Source organism: Apteryx rowi, unplaced genomic scaffold, assembly GCF_003343035.1.
Source record: "Apteryx rowi isolate R43461 unplaced genomic scaffold, aptRow1 scaffold_475, whole genome shotgun sequence".
NCBI lineage: Eukaryota > Metazoa > Chordata > Aves > Apterygiformes > Apterygidae > Apteryx > Apteryx rowi.
The window spans coordinates 323,266-347,724 of record NW_020450733.1 but is presented as its reverse complement, the minus strand read 5'-3'; the positions used below and the strand labels follow the sequence as shown (position 1 = coordinate 347,724).

General features: G+C 55.1%; 1 protein-coding gene across 2 annotated transcripts; it reads right to left on the bottom strand.

The window, feature by feature from the left end:
• Positions 1–3,012: 3,012 nt before the first annotated feature.
• On the bottom strand, positions 3,013–24,444 carry TFCP2 (transcription factor CP2). Of its 2 annotated transcripts, none has more exons than XM_026078251.1 (15): positions 24,173–24,444; positions 15,130–15,281; positions 14,458–14,534; positions 14,203–14,308; positions 13,877–13,983; positions 12,959–13,111; positions 9,999–10,109; positions 9,097–9,185; positions 8,449–8,527; positions 7,781–7,874; positions 7,064–7,154; positions 5,929–6,038; positions 4,541–4,683; positions 3,919–3,970; positions 3,013–3,805 (listed from the first exon to the last, which is right to left on the bottom strand). In XM_026078251.1, exons 1-15 carry the CDS (start codon positions 24,292–24,294, stop codon positions 3,768–3,770), a joined length of 1,524 nt encoding a protein of 507 aa, XP_025934036.1. In that variant the 5' UTR covers positions 24,295–24,444; the 3' UTR covers positions 3,013–3,767. The 2 variants fall into 2 exon arrangements, with proteins under 2 accessions (XP_025934036.1, XP_025934037.1); XM_026078252.1 differs by having other exon boundaries at positions 8,479–8,527; positions 24,173–24,442.
• Between the last annotated feature and the right edge of the window lie 15 nt (positions 24,445–24,459).

Genomic DNA, 24,459 nt, shown 5'->3' with positions numbered 1-24,459 from the left:
GCCCTTAATATAGACCTCGTCACGTGACGGGCGCCGCCCCCCCGCCAACGCCCGCGCCGCGCCCGCCCCGCGGCATGCCGGGAAAGCGAGGCGCGAGGCGCCGGGGAGGCTGGGAGCTGGAGGCGCGGCCCCCGGTGCTCCACCCCCCTCCTCTCCCCTCTCGGGCAGCGCCGGCGCCGCGGGGCACGTCGGGAAATGTAGTGCGGAAGGGGGCGAAAGGAACGCCGGGAAATGTAGTGCGGGGCGAGGTCTGCCCATGCGCTGCAGGGAGCGGCCCTAGGGCGAGCGCTGTGCAGGGGGTGGAGGGTGGATGCAAGGCCTGGAGGGGGGGGGGAAGAGGGGGGGATGCAAGGCCTGGCCCACTCCCCCCTTTGCAGCCCCCTGAAGTAGTGCCAAGGATCCCCCCTGCACCCTCTCCCCCAGCCAAATGGGGTTCAGCATGCACCCTCCCGGCTTAGCAGGAGGATGCACAGGGGGCTTTAGGGGCTGCGGGGTTTTACACCCTTGCGAGACCTTGCTGTGGAGCCCAGGGGCTCCTCTCTATCTCGGCTTTACAACCACAAACCTTCGAGGGAGAGAACGGGGAGCAGCAGCAAATCCGCTCCGCGGGAGGGCTAAGGGGAGCCCCGGAGCCTGGCGGGACCGGGAAGGCTCCCAGGTGCAGCGACGGGAGCAGGGCAGCATTTGGGATAAAACGGAAATCCAGTTGGAAGAAATGAGGTGGCCAGAAGCTGTATTACGGAGGAGTCTAGACAAGAGATTAGCAAGGCTAGAAACAGCAGGAATAGGCAAAAAGCGCCTTATTTCAGAAATAAGTGAACAGCTGCAGCTTTAACGATGGAGAGGCCAAAGGGCAGCTCAGTCGAGCAGCAGTTGGATAAGCTGAGCCTCAGACGGCTTAAGGAGGCCGGGTTGAGGCCGGCCGCGGGCTCGGTGAGCAGCTTGAGCTGGGCGCTCGCCTCCGTTCACCCACGTCCCAGCTCCAAGGTGCCCACCGTGGCCTTGCGCCCACCCAGTGCGACAGCCCAAGGGGGCAGAAAGCCGCCCAGCACCAAGCCCGCACCTTCCTCCTCCTCCTCCCAGCCAGCCGGACGCTTGCGCACCGAAACGTTGCATGGACACCGCAGGGGATGCACGGGATCCCTGGCGTTTCCACCCTTCGGCTTTTCCCACTGGAGACCCGTCACTCACCTTGGACCGGCGGGGATGGAGCCCCTTCGAACGTGTTCATCTCCAGAAGGGTTCAGCAAGCAGCCACAGCGCTTCCCCGCTGGATTAAGGATTAGCCGAGTAATTAACTAATAAGCAGGTCAAGTTATTCATATAGGAAAGCTATTCAGGCAAAGCACGTTTCGATTAAAAAGCCTCTTCGTCCGCCCACTCCGACTCCCTCCTTCCCGGCGAGGAGCCGGGGTGGAGGAAGGACTGGCTCATTGCTACCTCGTCCGGCTGGGAGCTTTCCTTCTCCTCCCCGAGCCGCCACGTACGACCGCGGAGAGACGGATCACTCGGCCGATGAATTAAAAGAATCTGTACACACCCAGAAACATCGATAGAAAAAGTTTACCAAGTCCATGTCGCTATTGTACATGTCTTATTAAACTTCTTGCATACTAACAGGGAAAAAACAAAACCAAACAAAAGCCAGGATTAAAATACACATCTTCCCAATCGCCGGGCGTACTAAAATACATACAAAAGGCGAGCTGCCCGAACACCAGCCCCTCCGCATGCCGAGGTCGCCGCCCGTCGACCCCTCAGCACGCTGCACTGCTCGCAGAGAAGCGAGCAAACCCAGTTTTTACATGGCTTTTCCTGGCATCGGTGCCCCCAGCTGATTTACAGCGCGAGGCCTTGGCCGCTCGCGTCGGGATCCACAGCGGTTCGGAGAGCGCTTGCATCTCCGTTCCTGGCTTGGAATAACCCACCGGCAGCTTTGAAACGAAACTCAGCCACTCCGGCACCAAAGTTAATTCGGCACCGGGTGAACACGGCTGGGCGGCGAGGGCTGTCGTGCGGCCAGCACCCAGCTTTCTTCCTCCGTTGCTCCCCAAAACGTTGCAACGCCGACCCGCACAGACCGTTTGCAGGATCGAGCTCAGGACCATTCGGTTCCTCGCCAACCCCTCTGCTATCCAGGCCTGGACGTGGCTGGGAGGTGATTTTGGGGGCGAGGGGGAGCAGATGAGGTTCTGAAGAACTGCGTCTAGAGAGCTACGGGTCTACAGGCCCTTTGCACGCGGGCAGAATAACGCACCGAGGCCACGGGCGCTCGGCTGGCGCAGGACGGGAAGGTCTGGCCTTCCCACCCCCACCGGCTCCCATTCGTTTCAGGTATTTCGATTTGCATCTCCAAGGAAAAGACATAATTTTTTAGGAGACGGACAAGGATGTCAGGAACTGATTATTTTATGGCTTATAAATAAAGAAGAGCAGCCAGTATTTTAGCAGCAGGGATGTGACTGTCAGATTGTCGCATACACCAGTGCCTTCGCTCACCCCGTGGGACCTTCCCTGGCCTGAGCCCGGATCTACATCTTCTGCCCTGTGCTGGTTCTTGTTGCAGCCTTATTTCAAACAAGACGCCTGATTTATAGCGTATTTTTTTTCCTACTTATTTTGCCCAAAACATTCTAAGTCCCACTAATAAGTCCCACTTGGTTAAGAGGCAGGTGTTATCCAGGGCATCTCAATCTCTACCATGATCCTACGGACAGAGAAGGACCATCCAGTGCCTGCTCACCGCTGTCCTGGCCATCTGTACGTAGGCACTTTTGTCACCGTCAAGTCCAACAGGTTTGTCTAAACCCTTCTGACTCGTCTAATTCCTCCTCAGTGCACGCAGGGCTCGACCAGCACCGGTCAGCTATGGAGACTGGGCAGGGGGATGCAGGGGCAGAAATCAAGCCAGCATGCAGCTACCACTCAAATTTTCATTAGGGACACCTATGTCTTCCTTCCTTCCCCTTGAGACTCTTAAAACATGCAGAAAAAAAATCCCACAGACCGAACTAGTTAGCTATTTCTTTATCCAATTTCACTTCGCTTCACTCCACGTTTTGCTCCGACTGTATACATCCGTACAAACTAAATCTGTATATAAAGTTCCTGACAACCTTAGCACTCGCAAGGGAACGATGGCGCCACAACCACACCCATGCACAAAGTCAACACCACTTTCAGGGTGGGCGGAGAGGAGAAAATGAAGTCACCACCTTTGTCTGACAGATGCATTGTAATATTAAAGGAAAGCTTAAAAAAATAATTAAAAAACCCCACCCACCCCCAGCCCTAGCCTACCACTCCATCAGCGCAGTACGCAGCACATTTGAGACCTGCTCAGCTCAGCATGTGCCAGAGAGAAAGTGTCTGTTGGGCCGGTTTCATCAATGTTCACTCGCCAGGCTTTGAGCGTCACGGGAGCCGATGCCTCTCAGAAAAGCAGAGCACGTTTGCCACAGAAAAGCCCTTACGCAGGTCCTATGTCCCCATGGCAAATTTCTACCGATAGCTACGTGAGAGTGCAACCTGGGAACTTTAGCCTCACGGCTCCAGCAGTTAAGCAGCATGTTACCATCAACGGCAGCTTGCATGCCGTAAGAGCAAGGAGGTCGCCCGCGAGAAAGTCCAGAAGAGTAACCAACAGATCAGGGTCTTTCGAGAAGGCGCCCAGCAATTTCCAGATCTCTGCTCGTGTCCTTGTGCTGTAAGTGAAGGGTCTTTGTGCGTGACGAGGGGACCGCACACGTTCCTCATCCAGTCCCCTCCTATTTTAAGATGATGTGGTAGCTATCATTGGTTTCAGCTGCAAAGGAAGCAGAGCTCATGAAACACCCACAACTGGAAAGCAATCTGCTGGATTCTTCTTCCCCGAGAAGTACGGAGGGGAAATAACGCAGAACGCACACATTTACGCACCTTTCATGGTGTCCAGAACAAAACATGATTCATCTTGGAAGTTCTGTATCATCTGAAAGAAGCCATGAAAACCAGCTTAGTTGAAAAATGTATTTAAACACAGCCTAAGTGCTTCACAGGCGTAAGTGAAGGCTTTGTTTCCTCTGCGCATTCTGTCATTCTGTCAGTGATGGGCACAGATTTAGAGTACCGAAAGGGCTAGAAGGTTCAGTCAGGAGAGCTCAGTGCTCTGGGAGGTAGGAAATGCACTAGCCATAAATATTTATTCCTTCCTCCATCTCTGCAGAACTGAACCAGCAAGCCAAGAGACAAATGATCACATTCCAGGATGCTACTCAGAGCAAAGTCTCCCAGCAATCTCTCTGTTTCTATAGCAAACCTGAGTCCCAACATCCCTGGCTCTGCAGGCTCCAACAATCATCTCTGACCCTTGGGAAACTGGAGGTGACCTGAGCACGGCCCTTCCTGAAGACCTGCTCGGGCAGGCTCAGGGACCTGTTCCTCTGGGGCCCTGGGCAATCTCCGCAGCAGAGCTCAGAGTATAAGCAGGCATGAATCAGCTGAAACAAGCTAGCTCACGTGGTAGCAAGGAAGTTCCTGGGTAGCACCTAGAAGCTGTTACCTCATCGCTGATCAGCACGTGGATCCCTGTTGGACCTTGTTTGTAAATCTGGCTGATCTGTCGAGAAGAGATACTGAAGAGCTGGGCTAATTTCTCCGTCAGTTCCACCGCTGTCAGCTCCTCCAGATAAATAGCGTGGTACACTACAAGAAGGACAGGAACTATTACAGCTAGACGCCAGTACGACTTCCGTGTCTACACGATGGATGCGGAGACACTTAAGCTAGCCCCACACACGCTAACCCGGGGACAAGACTGTGCAGAGGAGCGCTGCAAACAGGCAGCTTCGCTCGTGCACGACACAGCTCGTGCCCAGAAGCATCACAGCCACACTGGGAAAGGGCTGGGCACAGGCGATCGAGCCCTGCTTTCCAGGAGGTTGAACACCTGCTCCGCCGTGTCCATCTCACGTGGCTATCATCTTTCCAAGCCCCAGCTGCTAACTCTGTACGCAATTATAGCTCAAGGGTCTCTGCCCTCTGCTCTCACTGCAGGGCTGCCCTGAGCTATGTAAGCAACAACTCTGCAGCAACTTGGTCGTCGCCACTGTCCTGCAACGCTCGCTCTGTGTTTATGCAGTCCTCGCCCCCAAACCTTCCATTTTGACTTAGCATCAGTCGAGCAAGACTTGGCACCAATCCTGGCAGTTTCCAATCACAGTAGGATGGAAAAGCCGTTCTGGCACCTCCCCAGAACCCCCCCCCCTCCCCCTTTCTCCCACTCCTGCAAGGCAGTTCCTGCAGGGAAGCGAGAGGAATCTGAATTGGAACAGGGCAAGGAAAGGACGAGCCGTTTGCTTTCACACTCGCCGCTTCAGTCATGGAGGTGGATAAACTGGCGCCTGGCTGCTCCACAAATGTAGGTCACTCATTGTTGTCTGGGCAATGCTGGATTCTCACCGGAGCTATCATTTGTCAGTTTAGCGCAGGCAAAATGCCAACAGTGAGATTCTGCAGCCACCCATTCGGTTGGCAAGGAGAAAAATCAGCTGGATAGGATGGGAGCAAGTAAAGGGCTCGCCGCAACCTTACACCACCCTTACCGAAGGACAGGGCGCACAGCGGAGCCACAGCCCTTTTGCTTGCCTACAGAGCCTGCATTAGCTTGCACGTGAACTTGCTGCCTCCTCGCAGCGAGGAGAAAAGAATGACAGCAGCCAACACAAGGCGTAGCAGCTTGAAAGCAGAAGGAAACCTTCTTCAAGCTGCTACGCAGATTAACTGTATTCCAGTAAAATAAGCAGCCTGGGAGAGGGGCCCTTTGCTAGGTGACGCTTGCTGACAGCTCATGGACGCTCCTGCACTTCTGTTTGCTGAACCCTGCTGCTGGTTTCTCCCCCTTGCCCCACTTGCGGCAACCCAAGCACGTGCGCCCACAGCAGCCCTTACCAAAGAAAGTACTGCTGGCGGTGTCCCCGTCCTCATGTTTCTGCTGCTGGAGGTCCCTCAGCTGCTGGGACTCCTGACACACGTAGATAGTCAGTCTGGGCCGCACCATCCTACAGGCAGAGCAGCAAATGAATGCCGTCGAATGGGCTCGAGGACTCACCTAGCTCCCCTGACACTTGGCCAACACTCTTCTCTCTCCAATATCCTCAGAAGCTAAAGAGCAGCTCCATGGACTCCTCCATCTTCAGGCAAAACCGAAAGAGGCATTGTGGCTGTCCCCACCTGGCTGAAGCAGCGCGAGGTGATTGTGCACGAGGAGGGGATCAAGTTGGCATGGGGATGTGGCCAACTGGCTACCGAGCAGCTCACTCATCCGGTCCACTCCGAGGACAGAGCAGCTGCGGTACAGACCGAGGCCTGCTGACAACACGCACGCTGCTCAAAGTAGAGTCTCGCTTTGCAGTGCAAAAGCAGCCAGTGTCCCCTGCCCTCCGTGTCCTTCTCCCCAACACAGAGCTGCAACGTTTCAGTGCTATCTCGAGAGCCATCAGAAACAGGGCATTAACTCCCTGGAATGCTCCACACGCGCAGCTCTTGCTGCCCCGCATCAGAAATCTGCGCCGATACCTCCCCAGAGCCTCCCGCCAGGATACGGCCCGCCACGTGCTCCGGGCCTCTCCGCCCGGCTGCAACAGTTGCTTTTGAAATGCCCCAACTCAGGCAGAAGGTCCGAGTTAAACAGCAGGCCTAGTTTTTTCAGAGAAAGGTGCAAAGGAATATTCCTTTTACAGGAAGGCTATTCCACTGAGACAGGTTTAGAGGCATTTCAGAGGACAGAAGAAACCTGTCTTGTGTCTGGATTCTCTGATGTCTAGTGAGGTACACACGGACCAAATCTGTCCCCCCTCTCCCTCAAAGGGCAAGAGCATTTCTAATACTTCTCCCTCACGTGGATTTTCTCCCCCAGGTTGTCTCTGGAGTGGCTATCCTGCTGGCTAAGTTGTCAAACTGGACTGAAACAGGTTCAGAAAGATTAAAACTCTCTGTTCTCTCTAATATTAAGTCCCAAGCAAGCAGCCTAAAATAAATACAGTCGTCTACTGTCCACGATCAGCTTTTACAGCATAAAACATACCGTCCTTTTAACGCATTGAAGAGCCTGATGCCATCTGCAGGGCCACAGATCTGGATAACATCTTCTCTGGTCAGCTTCAGTAAATCTGCACCTAGAAATTTAAAATCAAGAGGAGAAGTCACACAGCCAAGCCCAGATTATCTAGGGGGGGGAGGTCTGGACACCACGGCCGTGCCAGCACTCCCTCCTCCCACTCACCGAGCTCACACCATGCCCGAACTCTTTCTGCTAATAACCCCCCTCCCTTCCCACAGAAGGACGTTTGCAAGTTTTTCCAGACTGGTTTTGCAAGAATGTGTTTTGGTACAACTGCGTGTCCTGCATTATCAGTGTTTTTCTTTTTACAGCTTGCTATCCAGCGCCTCTGTGACCCTGGATAATGGAGACAGTATCACTAGGGAAGGAGAGGAAAATAAATATGAAACATTTCTTTATACACAGCATTATCCCCCAGCGTGCACCAGATCAGCATTTCTCAGCCTGTTTTAGAATCGGGGGGTGCTGTAAAGTTTTGGAAGAGAAACCGTCGCAGTCCCCACTATTTTGTCCGTCAAAAGCAAGGTGAGAAACGAAGAACACAGCTTTCAGGTAGCCAAGTTTTATTGTGTTACAAAAGAACGATATTTTGAAACATTTATATTTGCAACCCTAAGGTGCAGACGGCCTCAGGAGCAACCGGAGGGAGGGGGCAGACAAGGAGGGGCTGTCGAAACCTACCTGAGAAGTTTGTGAAAAGCCGTGAAAAGGTGGAGAAGCGGTTTCGGTGCAGCCACTGCTGGGCCTCCTGGGGCGTGCTCGTTGGCAAGAGGTTCTGCAATGCAGGAAGAGAAGGGTCACAGCCTCAGGGGCGATGTGGAAACACACTTCCACGGAGGGACAATCACAGGTCAACTGAATCGGTGTTTATAATCACAGTCTTAAATCCAGACCCAAGCGCGCCAGGGTCACACGCAGAATGAAGGCTGCGGCCTGGATATTTTTTGATTTGATTTAAAAGATTTCAGAGGTGCAGAGAAAGAGGAGAGCAGCAAAGGGGAAAGCACCAGTGAAGATCAATGCCATAAGTGAAGGCGGACTGTGCTGCAGATTTGTCACCCCGTCACGTCTTTTTCCAGCCAGGAGTCAATGAAAGCTGTAACTCCCCAAAGCCGGTAACGAGAACAGCCTCCGGCCTGTTTTACGCAAGCTCAGGTTTGCTGCGTAACAGCCTTTGTAGATCAATGCCTGGCCTGGCCCCATCCCACCGCTCTGGCCAGCAATCAGCCAGCCCGGATGCAAAGACACCCCTCTCCCCCTGCCCCAGCGAACTCCAGAACGCAGCCGCCGATAAACCCACCACCGCTCCATCATAAAACCCCCTTTTCTGATCTTTGTGCCATCCTTACCACAAGCATAACACCTGAAGTGTGACTTACATCTGCGATCGGAGGGGGTGGCTCAGGCTGATGGTTTGGGGAGCCGTTTCTAGATTGGGGAAAAGAGGCAGACAGAGCAGAACACAGGGTTAGCAGCGCTCTTCCCTCTCTGGCCCAGGATCCGGGCAGGCAGCGCAGCACCCGCCCTCCCAAGCCCCGTGCCCGGCTGGCGCACGTGCCACGCAGAGACCAGCGCGCTGAAACGCAAGGGCTGCAGACAGCTACGTGACTGCGGGAATGCCACTGGCAATACCACCGTCGCTGCGGCAAAATATTTGCAAGAACAAATGGCTGATATGGATATGAGAGTATTAACATGATGGGAAAAAGCAGAGGGAAGCAGGCTGGAAAGGGAATGCAGGGGAAAGCGCTGGTCAAACGCGCACACACTCCTCATGCACGAGTCGAGCTGGCCGGCAGTCAGGGAAGGTAACGGCACTCATCTCCAAGGGCCTTTTTCACCGACGCTGCCTCCGAGCAGGCTGCTCCCTCTTCCTCGCGTCTTGGACCAGGCGCTTCCTTCGCTACTGCTCACCGCCAGCTCGGACACATCAATCTCTCGTGCAAGCCAGAAATCGATAGGCAGCCAGGCAACCTCCTCGCGCCCTCCAGACTTACCCTTCACCGATGGAAAAACTGCTGTGGGAGCTGTTGAAGCCAGGGGATGGCGCATTATTGACATACGTTATCTCTGGCCAGGGAGAACACTGGAAAGGAAAACCCAGCAGAGTCACAGGATTGCTTTCAACAAGCGCACGCACCTGCTCTGCTCAGCGCAGGTTAATACCTATTTGTTGACTGACAACCTGCTACGAAAGGGAACCGCAGAATAAAGCAGGGGATTAGAAGAAGTCAAGCCAACTCATTGCAGGAGGTCACAAAGCTCAGGCTAAGCGAGCTGTCAGCTCAGAAGGCCAGAAGTCACAAAATTCAAATACAGGGAGATCTGGGATCCAAATCATCTCTCCGGCACAGGGCTGACCTACGCAACAAGCAGCGGCCAAAGCACCTTCACGAAGCAAGCGAAGTCGCAGCTGGAGGCTGAGCTCAGGCCCGTTCACGTGGGGTAGGACAAGGGCTCCCTCCCCAGGGCAGTTAGGGGTGTTTGGCACTGACACTTCAAAAGATCATGTTTTAATAGACTGACACCTTCTACCAGCAAAGGAAGAAAACAACAGGGGTTTTTCCTGCTGACTCAGGATCTAGGTGGCCAGTAGCCACACATGCAAAACGAAGTCTGCAGGTAGAGGTAAAATCTTTTATTAGATCATCTGTTACAGTGCGGGGGGAAAAAAACAGCAAGTTTCCAGGCACACGAGCCCTTCTTCACGTCTAGCAAGAAATGCCTCCTCTGCCTACAAAATTTCTCTTGCTTTCGTCTCCCAGCTATAACAACTTAGCCAAACGTTTCACAGCATTTCAGCTCGCAACACAACACCCAGTTTCTTGCCTCCTGTGACCAAAGCAAGCCAGATTTGGTTAAAGTAACAAGCCTCTTGCTGCCTGACAGAGCACCCCACCTCTGTGAGTATCGTGGTTTCGTAGGAAGGCTGGTATTTCTCTTTCTCATGAGGCGTTCGCTTCTCCATCTTTTCTCTGTCCGTCTTCTGTTTCCTATCAGCTCCTTTGGGCTGGAAAGGAGATATTTCTGTCAGAACACCAGCGTTGGGCAACGTGGATAAGAGTCAGCAGAAAGTTAGATTTACGGTAAATGCAAAGACCAGACACGGTAACTTCTCTTCGGACTCACCCACTTGTTGCTTTACAGAGGAAAAAGGAAGGGAGCTGGGACGAGCTGCCCAGGGAATTAAATATAGGGAGAGCATCAGTCCTGTAACAGCCCTTCCCATGTTAATGTGAATATCCTAATCTACCCAGAGCCCTAAAAACAGCCCTCGATTCCAGAGCATCCGAACGGGGAGGTGAAACATCTTACAGAAGAAACTTCTCCCAGTCTGAGACAAGGCCGTAGCGCGCGTTGGCGTCAAGGGCACAAAGAGCAGTCCCTGGCCTTGCGGAGGTGAGAAGCACACGTCTGAGCTGGGTTACGTTTACTGCAGCGCAATCGCACGGCTTTAAGAGGTGGCAAGGAGGAGGGAAGGAGCAAATAGGCGACACAGGCATCGTAACCACCCAAGCTATTCTGGGGCTCCCCTTAAAACTTCTGGCTGTGGACGGACTCTGCCTTGGCTCCTCAGTTTGGATTTGGACGGAAGAAATTTGGCCTTCGCAGGCCAGAGCGCTCTGCCGACACGTGGGTGCCACACGAGCGTATCCGTGCAGCCATGGCACTAGCAGAGGAGCGTTAGGACTGCAAATATGCCCAGGTGTCACCACGGCCTTCCCGTTCTTTCCAGCTCCAAATCAGGCATTCCCTAATTTGTTTCTTTACAACTAAACAATAGACGGAGCCGCGTTTCACTGCTCCTCCTGCAACTCCTCCCTTTTTCTGCTTTTTAAATCTGCACGATCTGGTTATCGCAACGCAACCGCCAGAAACAACGGGGTTGAGCAGCAGCCGAACTTCAGCAATCAAACGCAGCCCGGGGCAGGCGAACCCTGGATTCACTCTTCCTCCGGACAGCGAAGCGGAGACCGGACACCCCACTGCCACCAAGCCCTTAGCTGCAGTCTAACCAGCCACTTCCAGCCAGGAAAATCTAACGGTTGCTATTATCTTCCCAGTTTCCATGGTCAACACTGTTGCCTCCGGAGAGAAGGATCTGCGCTCCAGACCCCGGAGAGCACGGATCAGAGGCTGTTTTCAAAGCACAGACACACACCCAGTTTGGAGGGGTTGAAGGGAGAAAGGAAAGACCAGGGCAGGAGCCCAAATATAACACAGCAACCCGGAGACGAAGGAGACCCTGCGGGGAACAGGTCGCACCCAGGCCCGGGGAACCGCGAGCACCGCGTCAAGCTCGCCACCCCCACCGCGATCGCAGCGCCGGGAGAGCGGCCGCATCTCACGAGCGGCGGACAAGGCCGATACCAGCAGTCGGGAGCCCTGGGAAGGGCTCCGGCAGGCGGCTGTCGCCGAGCCCGGTGCTCCCCGTGATCCACCGCGGCCCTGCAGCGGCCTCCGGGGCAGCGCCGGAGAGCGGCCGGTAGGAGCAGCGGCAGGTGAAGCTCCGTTCTAGAGCGGAAGCTTTTCAAACTCGGAACCGTAACCGGGGGGGGGCGCGAACATAACGGATCGCTTCAGCCCCAGGCCCGAGCACAGACCCCGGCCGGGCGATCCTCGGGGGGAGCTTCGCTTGTGGGGACTCCAGCTACTGCTGGGGGCTCTCCCGCGTCAAGGTTGTTGGAGGAAAAAACAAGCAAATAAAAAAAAAAAAATCCCCCCAACATCCCGCGGCACGAAAAGCTGCAGCTCAGCAGAAGCGCGTAGGCAGATGCCTCACAAATCCCACCGCTCCTCCGGGCGCTCGCTCGTAACCGGCCTCGTCCCCTAACTCAGCGCTCTGCAGCCATCCAGGCCGTTTGCACCAAGGTAGCAGCCAGGGCTCGGACAGGCCCTGACAACTCACACTCCTGCCTCCGAAATTTTATAATCCGAGCAGGCAAAACAGAAGAGAGGAAGGGGGGGGGGGAGGAAAAAGCCAAGTCAACACAGGCGAGACGCGTTGCCCAACGCCCCACAGCAACTTCACGGCAAAACTGCAAAACAGCCCAGGCTCCCGGCCAGGCAACGGACTCAGCCGCGTGCCAAGGGCCCTAAAGGGAGAAGAACCGAGGACCACGGCCAAGAGTTTGCACGATGTTACAGGGAGGACAGGGAAATGGAGCCTCTCCAAGATGACGTTCATGTACCAGACAGCGTGGGCACCGTGTGCCCCCGCCAACTACCCACACAGCTGCTCCGGGCTGCCCTCCGGCGTGACACCTGGGCTTCACAGCGTCAGCCGCACCGCTTTCGGCCACCCACAGCCAGGCATGTCGTCTACGCCGGCGCGTGCTGCTTCAGGGCTTCCACAGCCAGATCGGGGCTTTGGGCTCGCTGCAAAGAGCTCGCAACAGAGAGCAGCTGCCTGCGCCGCTGCAGCGTCCGGCTGCGGATGGACCACCAGGAGTCACAGCCACAGCAGGAATTGGGTAACAATAAAATGGGGAGTTTGGTCAGACACCAAGATCTCTTTGAGGATCTCCAAGGTGATTAGACTCAAGGCTAAACCTAGGAGCTTTTGGAGAGGGGCAACGTAACCCGCTTTCTCCCCGGCACATTGTTCTTGGCTTATTGGTTTTGCTAGCCACAACGGCATCCAGGTTCGATGGACGCACAGGAACCAGACTGGCAGGGAGAGAGGGGCAACGCAAGAGGAGAAGGATGGAGAGTCCGGTCTGCCTGGAAGCCAGGCCATGGTCCTGCGCTCACGACATTTGCCGAGGCTGCGGAGGGACTCGGGATCAACTCCCAGTTCGTTTCCTACAGGGGGAAGGACACAGACTGGATCTGTGTGTGCACAGCAGGTTGAGGTACCTTGAAGACCTTGATCTGGCAGCTGGCAGAATGCAGGTGCTCCGTGTACTCCCCATTTTCATTCTCCTTAAAGGTGTCTATCTGGACCCGAAAGGGCACCCCCTTCTCTCCTCCGTGCTTCCGCATGGTGAACTCCGTGCTGATGCAGTGAACCTGAGGGAAGCCAAGGCATCCCGCTGTTAATACGGCTGCTGCGGGTGAATACGTGCTCACTGGTCCCATACAAACACCCCGGTCCCCTCGCGCCAGCCAGCACAGCGCTCGCTTAAAGGGCGGCCCAGCGGCTAGGGCAAAACAGAGCACTTGGATGGGAACACACCGAGTAACACCAGCGCTAAGGAGTTAAGGGGACGTCACAGCAGAGGTGGAGCCACATTCTTCCAGCAAGTTTTGCAACCTCTGAATGTTACAAGTGATCCCTGGATCAGCAGGGCAGAGAGTTCGGCTGCATCAGCCTCCACCTTCGGCAGCCAGTTTATTCTAGGCGGAAGGGCCAGATTTCCAAGGGGTATTTTCAGCAGCTGGTGGGATTTGCAAAAGCATCTAAGCAAGACGGAGACCTAAATCACCAAAACCAGTGGGAGCTGGGTAGTAGCAGGTATTTCAAAAGCAGCTAGACTGCACCTAGACCTCTTTCTTAAGGGAATAAAACCCTTTGGAAAAAGCTGGCCCAAGTCTCTTCTCAAACACACAAATAAAACAGCTGCACTTGTGCCTCACTAATGCCTGAACTGTCGCACTCTTGCAGTGCTTGGGGCAGGGGTAGGGTGTATTCCAGTTTACATCCTTCTACCACTGCATCATCTGGCTGCTATTTCAGAGCTTCGAGTCAAAAACCCACTTCTTCACCCTTGGAAAAATTTAATTTTCCTTTCCTAAACCCCTGCAAGAAGAGTTTCCCCACACCTCTTCTTTTACCTGGATAAACACTGAAGTCCTCTTTGAAGGATCCCATAGAAACTCCACTGTATTGAGCTGGGTTGGATTCGCTCTAGGATCAATGATCCCCACGGACATTGGGATATCTGTAGGAGCATGTACAGAGAACAAGCTGCAGTTTATGACCGGAACAGGTGAAGGAAGAGAGATTCACAGGGAATATACAGAAGCACCAATGAATCTCACTGTCTATCTCAAACTGCAGGACACTGATAGCACTTTGTCCTTTAAAGTCAAGAGACCGGGGAGCTTGGCAGGGGACACTTCAGGCATCCACCGGCCAAGATGCTGCCCCACGTACTTACCGATATCCAGTATCCTGTCCCCAGGCCTGTTCCACCTCCAGCCCTCCAGCTGCTGGTGCTCCGTGTACTGCAGCCGCCGGTCATGAAACACCACCCGGAATATGCTCTAGAGGGAACAAACAGTCAGCGTCCAGAGTCACCCCCAGGAAACCCGACAGTCTTCAAGCTGCAAGTGCTTCCCTGATGGCATCAGGGATGATGACGCCTGGCACGGACGGTCCCAACTAGACACACGTACATGCGCTCTCTGCTTACCTTTACCAGTTTCCCATTTATCTCCGGCAACTCCCCGATTTTCCTGTTGTCCAACATCCGGATTTCGTACGATTGCCCTGAGGGAAAGAAGACAAAGGCTCCTTGCCATTAGTCATGGATGGATCTTCGCTGCTGCCCCTCCTCTGGCATTTTGACATCTTTTGCTGTCACATTAGACACGTCACTTATCTCCTTGCCATGTTTTAGTCAGGGTCATATGAGCACGGGCCATGGAAAACGGCCGCTGCCGTAAGGCCCCTCTCCAGGAACAGATAATCCTTCTCCTTTCTACTGATCTGTAGTGGTGCTTTCTATGAACTGCCCTTACTAACTCAAATCATGTGCAGTCAGACCAAGACCAGGACTCATTCATCCTGTTCTCCGAAGTGTGGTGGATACACTGGGCCCGAAGTTAACCAACTGCACAATCCATCTTGTGCTATGCAGATTTTTATTACGTTAAATCCTACAGGCAATTTATGTTACCACAGTAAGCCGAGGGCAGGCAGGAAGATGTCGGAGCTGGTAGCTGAACAGAAGCAACCTGGGGTTTAATAGCGAGACGGTTTCTATTTGCAAAGGAAAATTTCCAAAGGGGGAATTTTATTGTTCAAACTTGGAGCGTTTCAATGAAGGACACATGATCTGGGGAAGGCAGCAGGCTTCGCTCACCTTGATTGAGATAGGTGAGCGTTTCATCGTGGAGCTTCACTGCGGGTGACGTGGCTGCGCACAGCACGTACTGGAAGGGCAGAATTTTGTTCTCGTTTTCAGGCGGCAAACTCGACTCTTCCTGTTTGAAGATGGGCAGGGCAAGGACGTCGCTGAAAACAGATTTGCCAGACATATTCATTTCAGCTCTGGCTACAGAGGGATGATGCATCTGACATTTAGTTCCTTCCCCTCCTAGGAAAAGCATTGTGCTTTTCTAATTAAAAAAAGCACATACCCTGACATCTCTCTGCAGACTTGCAAAGGAGCATTAAAGCAGAGTAGTCTGCAGCTGAGACGACCCCAACACCCATTCTTGCTAGAGCCTTTTTCAAGTTAGCTGCCCTATCCGATTCGCCCATTTCTTGCTTCAGACCTAAAAAAGGCAGTCAAGTTAGCGTTTGCGGTGGAAACCCAGCTCCTCCAGCAGTGCGGCTGCTGTGCTGCTTGTGCATCCGTGCAGAGCCGCTGCAGAGAAGGCGGGATGACATCAGTATCGCACCGAGAAACTCCCGTCCCCTTCCCCGAGGTATCCCGCTGCGGCCTCCAGCGGTGCAAACTGGGCCCTAACGCTTTCCCTTCCGTTCGGGGGTCTGTCAACCAGAAAGTGCTGGTTTAACTCTGGAGGGAGAGGAAGGGAAGCAGCAGATTTGGAACAAACTCCCTCCGTCGCTTCCCCTCCAGGCAGAGCTTCGAGATGAAAGAGCAGCGGGACTCGGCCTGCGTGAAAAGGAGGCTCTTGGCCAAATAAAAACCCTCCCCTTCGCAGAAACATCAGCGCCTTGCCCAAGCGGACGAACCAGCCTCCCACCACACCCTGCCTGCAACCCACGAAGGAATTTCAGCCACCACCTTGAGTCGAGAGAGGAGCCAAGAACTCGTTTACTCCTAAGGAGCGGCGCGGCAGGAATTTGGAATCCTGCTCAGGTCAAGGTCACCAGTTTTTTCCTCCTCCTCCTCCCTTGCAAAAGCCGCCCACGGGCCCCGCGAACGGAGGCGTCACGCAGAGCGGGGGCCGAGACCTCGGAGCACGTCACCCGAGGTGCGCGGTCAGGGAGCCAAGCCGAGCCTCCCTCCGCAACGGCGGGGGAAACCTGCAGCAAGACGCACGCAAACCTCTGCGGAGCAAATCCTGCAGGCTGATAAACGAGCTCCTTTGCGCAGGCTGCGCAAGAGCGGGAGGAACGAGCCCTTCCAGCGGGAAAGCAGCGGGAGCAGAGCTTTCCCCCAACAGTTTCTCATTAATAAGCCAAGAGCCCTTTGCGCCAGGTACCGCACCAAAACCAGCCCCTAATCCCGACCGAGAATTTGGGACTCCCATGGAGGAGAGGACCTGGCAGCTTCCGAAGCCGCTCAGTGGCACAGTCCCATGGTTCCGGCACTGCCACGGTTTTGGGGGATGCTTTGCCTCACGCACGGCACAGCCGATGCTGTGAAAGCCACGCTGCAGGTCCCCGCTCCAGGCGACGCGGGATAAACCAGAGCCAAGGAAGGCGACTGCTCCAGGCAGCCATTTACCTTACGGCGCTGCCGTTTCCCGAAAGCTGACACGACCCGTGTCCAGCCTCCGTTTTAACGGCACAAGGAACCGTGCTCTGGGGAGCGATCCCACGCCGGCAGGATGGCTTGAAGTTATGGAGGCATCTGACAAGCCGTTAACCTGCAATGGCCAAGGCACCTTCCTGGCTATCATATTATATGAGATGAGTTTTAAGAGAACTCCTTACTGCGCCCCAGAGCAGCATGGAGATGCTCCAGCTTGGGCTCACCATCCTCCGGATACTGTTACTCCGCTCCTGGCACTAGCTGGGAGGGAAAAGCGGAGATGGTGTCCAGGGCTTGCATTCAAGCCCTATTCTACCAACCTTTTTGGGGGGAGGATGACATCCCCGTATCTTTGCAACTGTGCAAAAAGTTTGCCGCCTCCACTTTCACCTAAGACCGCAGAGCCTTTTTCCACGCTCGGAAAGGCCGAGCAGCAACAAGAGCTTTGCGAATAACGTTACTTTCAAAAACCCTGGAGATACCACTGAGCATACGAACATGCATTTATTAGAAATTAGAATTAGAAATTGTTTTCGAGACTGGCTTTCGGCAGCTGCTTTGAGCCGCAGCGATGTCCAAGAGCAATTACTCCCTAGTGTATAAAACAGAACATCTCCCCACCCATTCACATCGACGGACCGTGGGATAAAGCGGAGATGGGGCAAGCGTGCTTCAGGAGCACGCGCACGACCTCTCCGGGCTCTGGATTGGCTGCCAAGGAACCACCAGGCTGCGCGGCGAGATCCCGCCGGTCCCTGGTTAAAACGACGGCGTGGGAGCAGAGCGCTACGCTCACCGTAGAGCTATTCTCACTGTAGCAGGAGTTCGTTTTAAGAGTAGTTTCAAAGCACTAAGTTCTGCTCAACGGTCAAGCTGCATTCCTCTTCTGTTACAGGCTTCAGGATTTGGAGGCTTAGAGGACTACAAGAAGGAGGAGTTAAATCAGATCCTTAAAAGGTCAGCTTTCCCCCCCCCCCCTTTAGTTGAACATTAAAAGTTTTCCCAAGGAAAAACTGGACTTATCTGGCCAAACACCAGCTTCCACCCTAACAGGGTTTTAACCCTTTGGTTTCAAGACATCAAGTATCCACCTTTCTTCCAAAGATGCCCCAGGAACGTCTATCATTTCCGCACCGAGCCGAGCAGGAGGACGGCTCGGCAGCTTCTTGCAGTTCCTTCACCTCTCCCTATGTTGGATGGCCAAGTCTTGCCATTTTGGTACTCTCTAACCTTCCCTCCCGTGCCGTTCCCACTTCCCACGCAGGAGAGGGAATCCTGGGCGACAGGGCCTGCCCCCGTAGGGCATTTCCTACATCCGTATCCCATCATCCCGAGGCAGCAATGCCCCCGAGAAAAGCGTTCCTGCCACGCCAGCCCCACGCCGCTGGACCATCCTCGCTCCTGTTAGCACTAATCTCTCCCAAGTAAACAACACATAATGATGCCCATCAGCTCTGGAACTAACTTGAAGCACGAGTGCTTACCAGTGCATGACGAGCTCTGTATTAAACTCTCCTAATAAGACCAGGGGAGAACAGAGCACCAGCAAAACACATGTTCCTGCCAGCCCGCGCTGACCCAGGCTCGGGAACGTGCCCAGGAGAAGCACTGCTGAAAGGTGCTTTTTATCGCTAGCAACATCAGCCAGAGAACAGAGCGGAGAAGAAATATTCAGAGCCCGATATTCCTCTCCCACCTAAATCCCAACTTATTAGACATTGCTTATAGCTGCCCAGGTGCCCCAGGCACAGTACTGATGATGCATCACGATGCAGGAGAAAACAAACGTATGGAATTAAGCAAATTACATAACCCAGAGGACGAACTACGTCCTCGTGTGGAGAACCAGCCCATTAAAGTCATCCAGACTTTCAGGGGAGGAAGCGCCACCATCCCAGAGGGCTCAGGCCACCAGCTTCCAGCGCGTGGGGAGCTCTTACACAACGCTGGATCCAAGTCACATAGTAGAAGTTAGCAATGCAGCTTGCTGTAATACGTCAAGCTGCTCTTCAGAGCGCCAGAAGCTCAGCAAGTCTATTAACGCCGCGTGGATATCCGCCAACCGGGGCTGCAGAGCCGTCACTTCAAAACCCTTCTTGAAACCAGGGCTCTCGATTTCTGTTTGCTAACACCCCCAGGAAAGCGATACCCGAGACATGTTTTACCGGGAGCTGCAAAAGCGAGAACGGCGGGCGGCCGTGCAGCTGTATTTCTGGAGCAAACCAGAGTCAAACCCCAATTAGTCAGGAATAACGATCGAGCAAGCGGTGCCGCGCCGCCGAGGAACAGCGCTGTCGCTACCCCGCAGCGGCGGCGGTGGCTATTATGGACGGTGGAACCGCACCGACAGGTAGGTTGTTAAAGCATCACCCCGATATCCCTGTCCGCACGGAGCGATCCTTTACCGCAGAGGCCGGATGGGGCCTGCGAGCTGCTTCCCGGCCTTTCGATTGCGATGGCTGTGGATTTCGCTGAGAGCTCCTTGGCTGGGAACCCGGAGCATTTAGACACCATTATGTTTCTGTGCTATACGACCCAGGTAATAGGGTCAGTTTTTACATGTTGCAGGGCGCAATAAAAAGTTAAATATTTATAGGGACAGCATCACTGTAAAACAGCAAGGGCTTCGAAAGCTCAGCAGGCCCTTAAAAGAGGGGGAAGAGGCCCGGACTCTTAGACAGCATCTCCGGGGAAAAATCTTAGCCACCTTCGAGGGGCAGCGAAACGCCGCAGCCGCGGCTGCTACCTGCAACCCGACCCGAGGCGGTGCGGAAGGCACGTCAGTCATCCTGTCTCCTGCTAGTCTTCCACGCTGCCATCATCCGCCCAGCTTAGGACAAGTCATTTTAAGTTTTGTTTGGGGTGAATCAGGAAGCTGCAAGGCCTTCAGCGATGGAGGTGCCGCGAGCAGCTCCCTAATCGCCCCGCACGCCCCGGGACTCGCAGCCGGGCGCATCCCGGCAGAGCAGGCGCAGCCAAAAAAAACAGCTGTTGGGAGCGGATTTCTCTGCGGACAAACCGACGTGGTCCTGGCTACTGAAAAGGCACCTGAAGAAACTCCTGAAACTCTTGGGGACATAGCACACCTCCCTTTAAAAGGAAAAAGAATTCACTGGGCAATTTAACGAGCTTTTGGGGAAAGGCGCTTCGCGTAAGCGCTCCATTTCTGGGGACGGGAGAGAATCTCCTGGAAAAGAGGAAAGAAACAGTTACAGAAAAACGCTGCAAGTGGAACTATAGAGCCAAAGCCCAATTAACACTTCCAAAGCCACCTCTCATCCCTTAAATACCCGAGTTCCAGGAAACAACAGTAATACCAAGAATTCAGATTCATTAACAAGCGCAAAGTTTAATCCTACAGCGCAAACTGTAAATGAGAAGAAGCTTCCAATCCTAGCAACAACCCTCATCTTGCTATCACTAAAGCCACCTACCAGTGCTCATTCCCAAAGGAGAAACGTGCCTCTTCCATAGGGAGAATAAATGGCCACCGAAAAACCACAAGGGGCAAGTAAATAAAAGCCACAGACACACTCGGAAACAAGATGTCTGTTGAAATCGGCCCCCCTTCCTGGGCCCGACACATGGCGTTGCCGCAAGAGAGAAGGGAGAAAATGTCAGATGTCAGGACACAAAGGTCAGCACACTTACCTAGAGGGGTACGGGCTCTATTTACGGGCAGCTTAGGTCAACAAAAGTCTTGGAAAAAGCGAGTCGGATTTCAGAAGGCCACGCAAGTCCCGAGCGGAGCGCAGCTTCTGGCCGGGAAGGGTTTGCTCACGGGGAGTCACTGCTAGAGCGGCTCAGCCGCCGAGCCCGTGACTGAAGACTGCCACGAACGCGTAGCTCAAACGGGTTTTGCACCATCAGGAAATACTGGCGCGGAAAAGCTTCGCGAGAGGTCGGCGCCTGGTTCTGGGAAAGCGCAGAGCCACGCGGAGCCGCTTCCTCGGGAAACCTCCAGCCCAACATCTGGCAGTCAGGACAACCGCCCCGCTCCTAGCCGGCGTGCAGCTGGCGCGGCCGTAGCAGCTCTCTGACCAAGGCCACTTGACCGGTCAAGGATGTAAATGTTTTTCTACTTGCAAGCTACCAGCTGCAAATTAACTGAAAATTTCCTTGTGCAATTAGAGCTTTGAATCGCAGCCACTAGGCTTTAGTGTGAACGGAGGCAAGTCTGTGCACTAACATGATTCGCAGCAATTCTTCTTGCCCTCTCCAGGAGGGGAGGGTTGGCGGTGCCGGGTGCTGCCTGCCGGCCGCGAGATAACCCCAGCGGCACATCCACAGCACGGGACCGCTCACCTAAGGGGAGGAAAGAGGAGGAAAAGGAACTTCGACGTTTCACGACTCTCCTCCTCAAATACCAACCAAAGCCGCGATTCCAGCGTTCACAGCAACAAAAGAGAAATGGAAAAGGCAAAGTGGGAGCCGAACTCGGTGCTCAAACCTCGCAGCAAGGTACCACCACAAGGAAGCAAATCCACCCCCACTATTCTTTGCATTTCACATTTCCTGCCAAGCCACCAAACGCTGAATCTCTCTCACTTGACAAAATCCGACAACGCCAACGTTGCTCCTTATTCTCGTGTCTGCAAACAGTCGCCACCCTGCGCTCTCCACTTGCTGGACGCGTTGACTCGGCCTGGAACAGGGATTATCTCCCGCTTACACACCCGCAGCGGGTCCAGTGCCGCAGGACCGCGGCCAACGGACGGAGACTGTCACCACGATTCCCTTAATATTAAGCCCATGTTGAGCCTCATTCCTGCTGCCCTAACGCCTAGGGGCCTGGGCAGACTCATCCCCCCCAGCCCCGGCAAAGGCCGAGAGGGTAACAAAAGAGGAATCGCTTCTGTGAAAAGCCGCCGATTGTATTTCGAGGTGTTACTGCCACCATAAAGAGGAGACGGACACACGAGCCGGGCTGTCTCTGAACTCTCCCGCACCTGGGACTCCGTCAGCTAGCTGCCTGGAGGGTTTTAAAGCACCGCAATAAAAAAGGAGGTTGTGACAGATCCTAATAATAGTGAGGAACAGCTTTGAGAAAGTGCCGGCTCTCCTTGTCCCTGGGAGAAAGGAGAGGCCGGCTGCGGGCGATAAGAGCTGCCGTTTAACACCACCTTCCCCGGCGGGGGGAAGCGAGAGGTGACGGAGCGGCTCCGCACTGCGCGTTCACAGCGGACCCGGCTAACGGTGAGGCAAGGGCATGGGTCAACACCGTGCTAACGCCAGCCGCTTCCCTCTGGAAAATGTCGGCACGCTAGGAGTTACCTTCCCCTCCATCCTTCTTCTCCCTCCCCTGCCTGTTTTCCAGAGAGCGATTACCCAGCGGGACATTTTGAATCCTGACATCTAACGTCTCCAATCGCAACACTGTCAGAAAGCTCGAGCCTTAGGTGAGCTCAGCCTGGGAAAGCCTCTCTCTGGGCAGAGGAGAGGCCAGGGACACGCCTGAAGATTTATTTGAATTCCTTCCGGCTGCACCTCCAGGCTGGAGGGGAGACCAGAACAGCTTCCTCCATCTTCGCACCTCCAAGCCAACTTCTCCCCAGCTCCTGCTCCATCTTCAACCCTTCAGCGCCCTGTAGTTCTCAAAACTGCCGAACACGCCTGTTCCTGGCACCGTTCGCTCTTAGTGGCCTTCTCCACCCAGCCTGGCTACAAGCGCCTCTGATCTCCCGCTCTTGGCTCCCCGACAGCGTGTTTATCCGGTCCCTCCTCCCAAATGTCTTAACCTCAGCCCCATCGGAGACCAAACCCCAACCTTTCGTCCCCACCGCAGCCACAGGCACAGCTTCGGCCTCGCCAGCACTCTGGGCTGCAGCGCAGGATCCATCTCAACTCGCGCTCCCTCCTGGTTACTTCAAACCGAGGTGCATTAGGATGAAAACAAGTAGAACCGAAATAACCTGTGTGGGCAAGCTTTTGAACGAATAAAGCTCTCACTTCAAATTAAGGCAAGGCAGTTCTCTTGCAGACTACAAGCAGCTCCCCTGCCAGCCGTGCCGACTGCTCCGGCTCCTTCGCTGAAGCCCTTTGCTGGCTCCCCGGTTCCCGCCGGGCACCCTGCACCGCTTGGCCTGTCCCCGCAGGTCGGCGGCACGAGGTTGCTCCGCACCTTGCTCCATCGCCCAGCTCCGCAACAGGCCTTTTCCACCTATGGACCTCAAAACGCCTTTCAGGGCACTTAGGCCTGTCCTGGCCAGCAAAAACACTTCCCAGGATGGAGCCAATTAATAAAGGACAGTGGGGGGGAAGCACATGGCTGCTCATAAACTGACTTGGCAATTCACCATCTCATCTACAGATCGTGCTTCCTCGTTATAACTCCGAAACGAAGCACTACTAGGTCTCTAACGGCAAGCATGACACACCATTTGGGCCTTGCTGCTGCACAGAGGCTCCGAGCTCGGGACACGGCTGCTGCAGCAGCTCGGCTCCGAGCAGGACAGCCAGAGCCGGGATCGGGAGAGCAGAGCTACCAAGCAAGCTACGACAGTTCTCCGGAGCAAGGGCCGCGTACTTTTGCGATTCAGTTCGAGCGTCCGGCGCTACAGGGTCCTGATGACGAACACTCTCTGCGTTAGGCGCTTCACCCCTCGGGGTCCTGGTCCACTCGCTCTTGGCCTACCTCCGAGTCAGAAGGACAGAGCCCGCTGCGCTGGACGGACGTGGGCCGCTGCTCCTCCGGGAGGGCAGTTATTTAGGGCGAAGCAACGCTCCCGGGGCGACTGCTGCACAGCGCGTAAAAACAAAGCAAGCAGGAACGGTCCCTCCTAACCAGCAGCAGATGAGAAGCACAAGACTAATGCTGGATGATTTAGCTACAATTTGAGGACAGTGGGAGGCCAAACACCGTCAGAGCAGAGGACGGTCCATGTAGCCCCGTAACCTGCTTCCAGGCAGCGCCGGGACCAGCTCTGGAGCTCCAACTACCCCCACGTCCAACTGCCAGAGCCCTGGGGAACACCACAGGGAGGAGGAAACGCAAGGACTACGTAAAACGCAGGCCCTTTCCCTTGACTTTAACGTCCGCAATACTCAAAGCTACTACCCACCGCGTTATTAAAGCCCTGCCACAGCCACACGCTCCAGCTCTTTGCGATGGCAACACCGTCCCCTCCAACTTTGAGCAGTCCAAAGCCCTTGTTGGGGAACAGTCCCGAGGCTTGTGCAACAGCAGAGCACCCCGGTCTCTCCGAAAGCCCCCAAACCTCACGGACACAGCATGAAACCATCCTTCCACAGCCTCTGGACAGGACCGAGCCGTCAGCACCCGCAATAAGCCCACGGGCAACTCAGTCGCCGTCTTCAGATGGCCCCTGTGGCAAGCAGCTGCTCGGGGCAGTGGCGCCCACCCCAACCCCTCCGACCCCCCCGCTCCCTCCCCGGCTCGCCAGTGCCTCCCCCAAGCGGAGGAGCGGACGGTTAAGGGGAGCGAGGGCATCCCACCTACCTCATGCTGTAGGCCCCAGCGCCCAGCTCCTGGCCGATGCCCGACAGGCTGGCATCGAAATCCTGCACCAGGCCAGACTCGATCACCTCATCGGCCAGCGGCAGCTTCAGCGCCCAGGCCATGGTCACCCAGCGGCGCGGGGCGGGGGCCCCGGGTGCGCGGGCCGTGTCCCCCGGCGTGCGGGGCGCGGGACCAAGCGGGGCCCCTCCGCGGCCCCCCCGCCGCGGTCCCGCTCTCACCGGAGAGGCCACCAGCCCGGTCGGCGGCCCCGAGCCACCGTCTCTCCC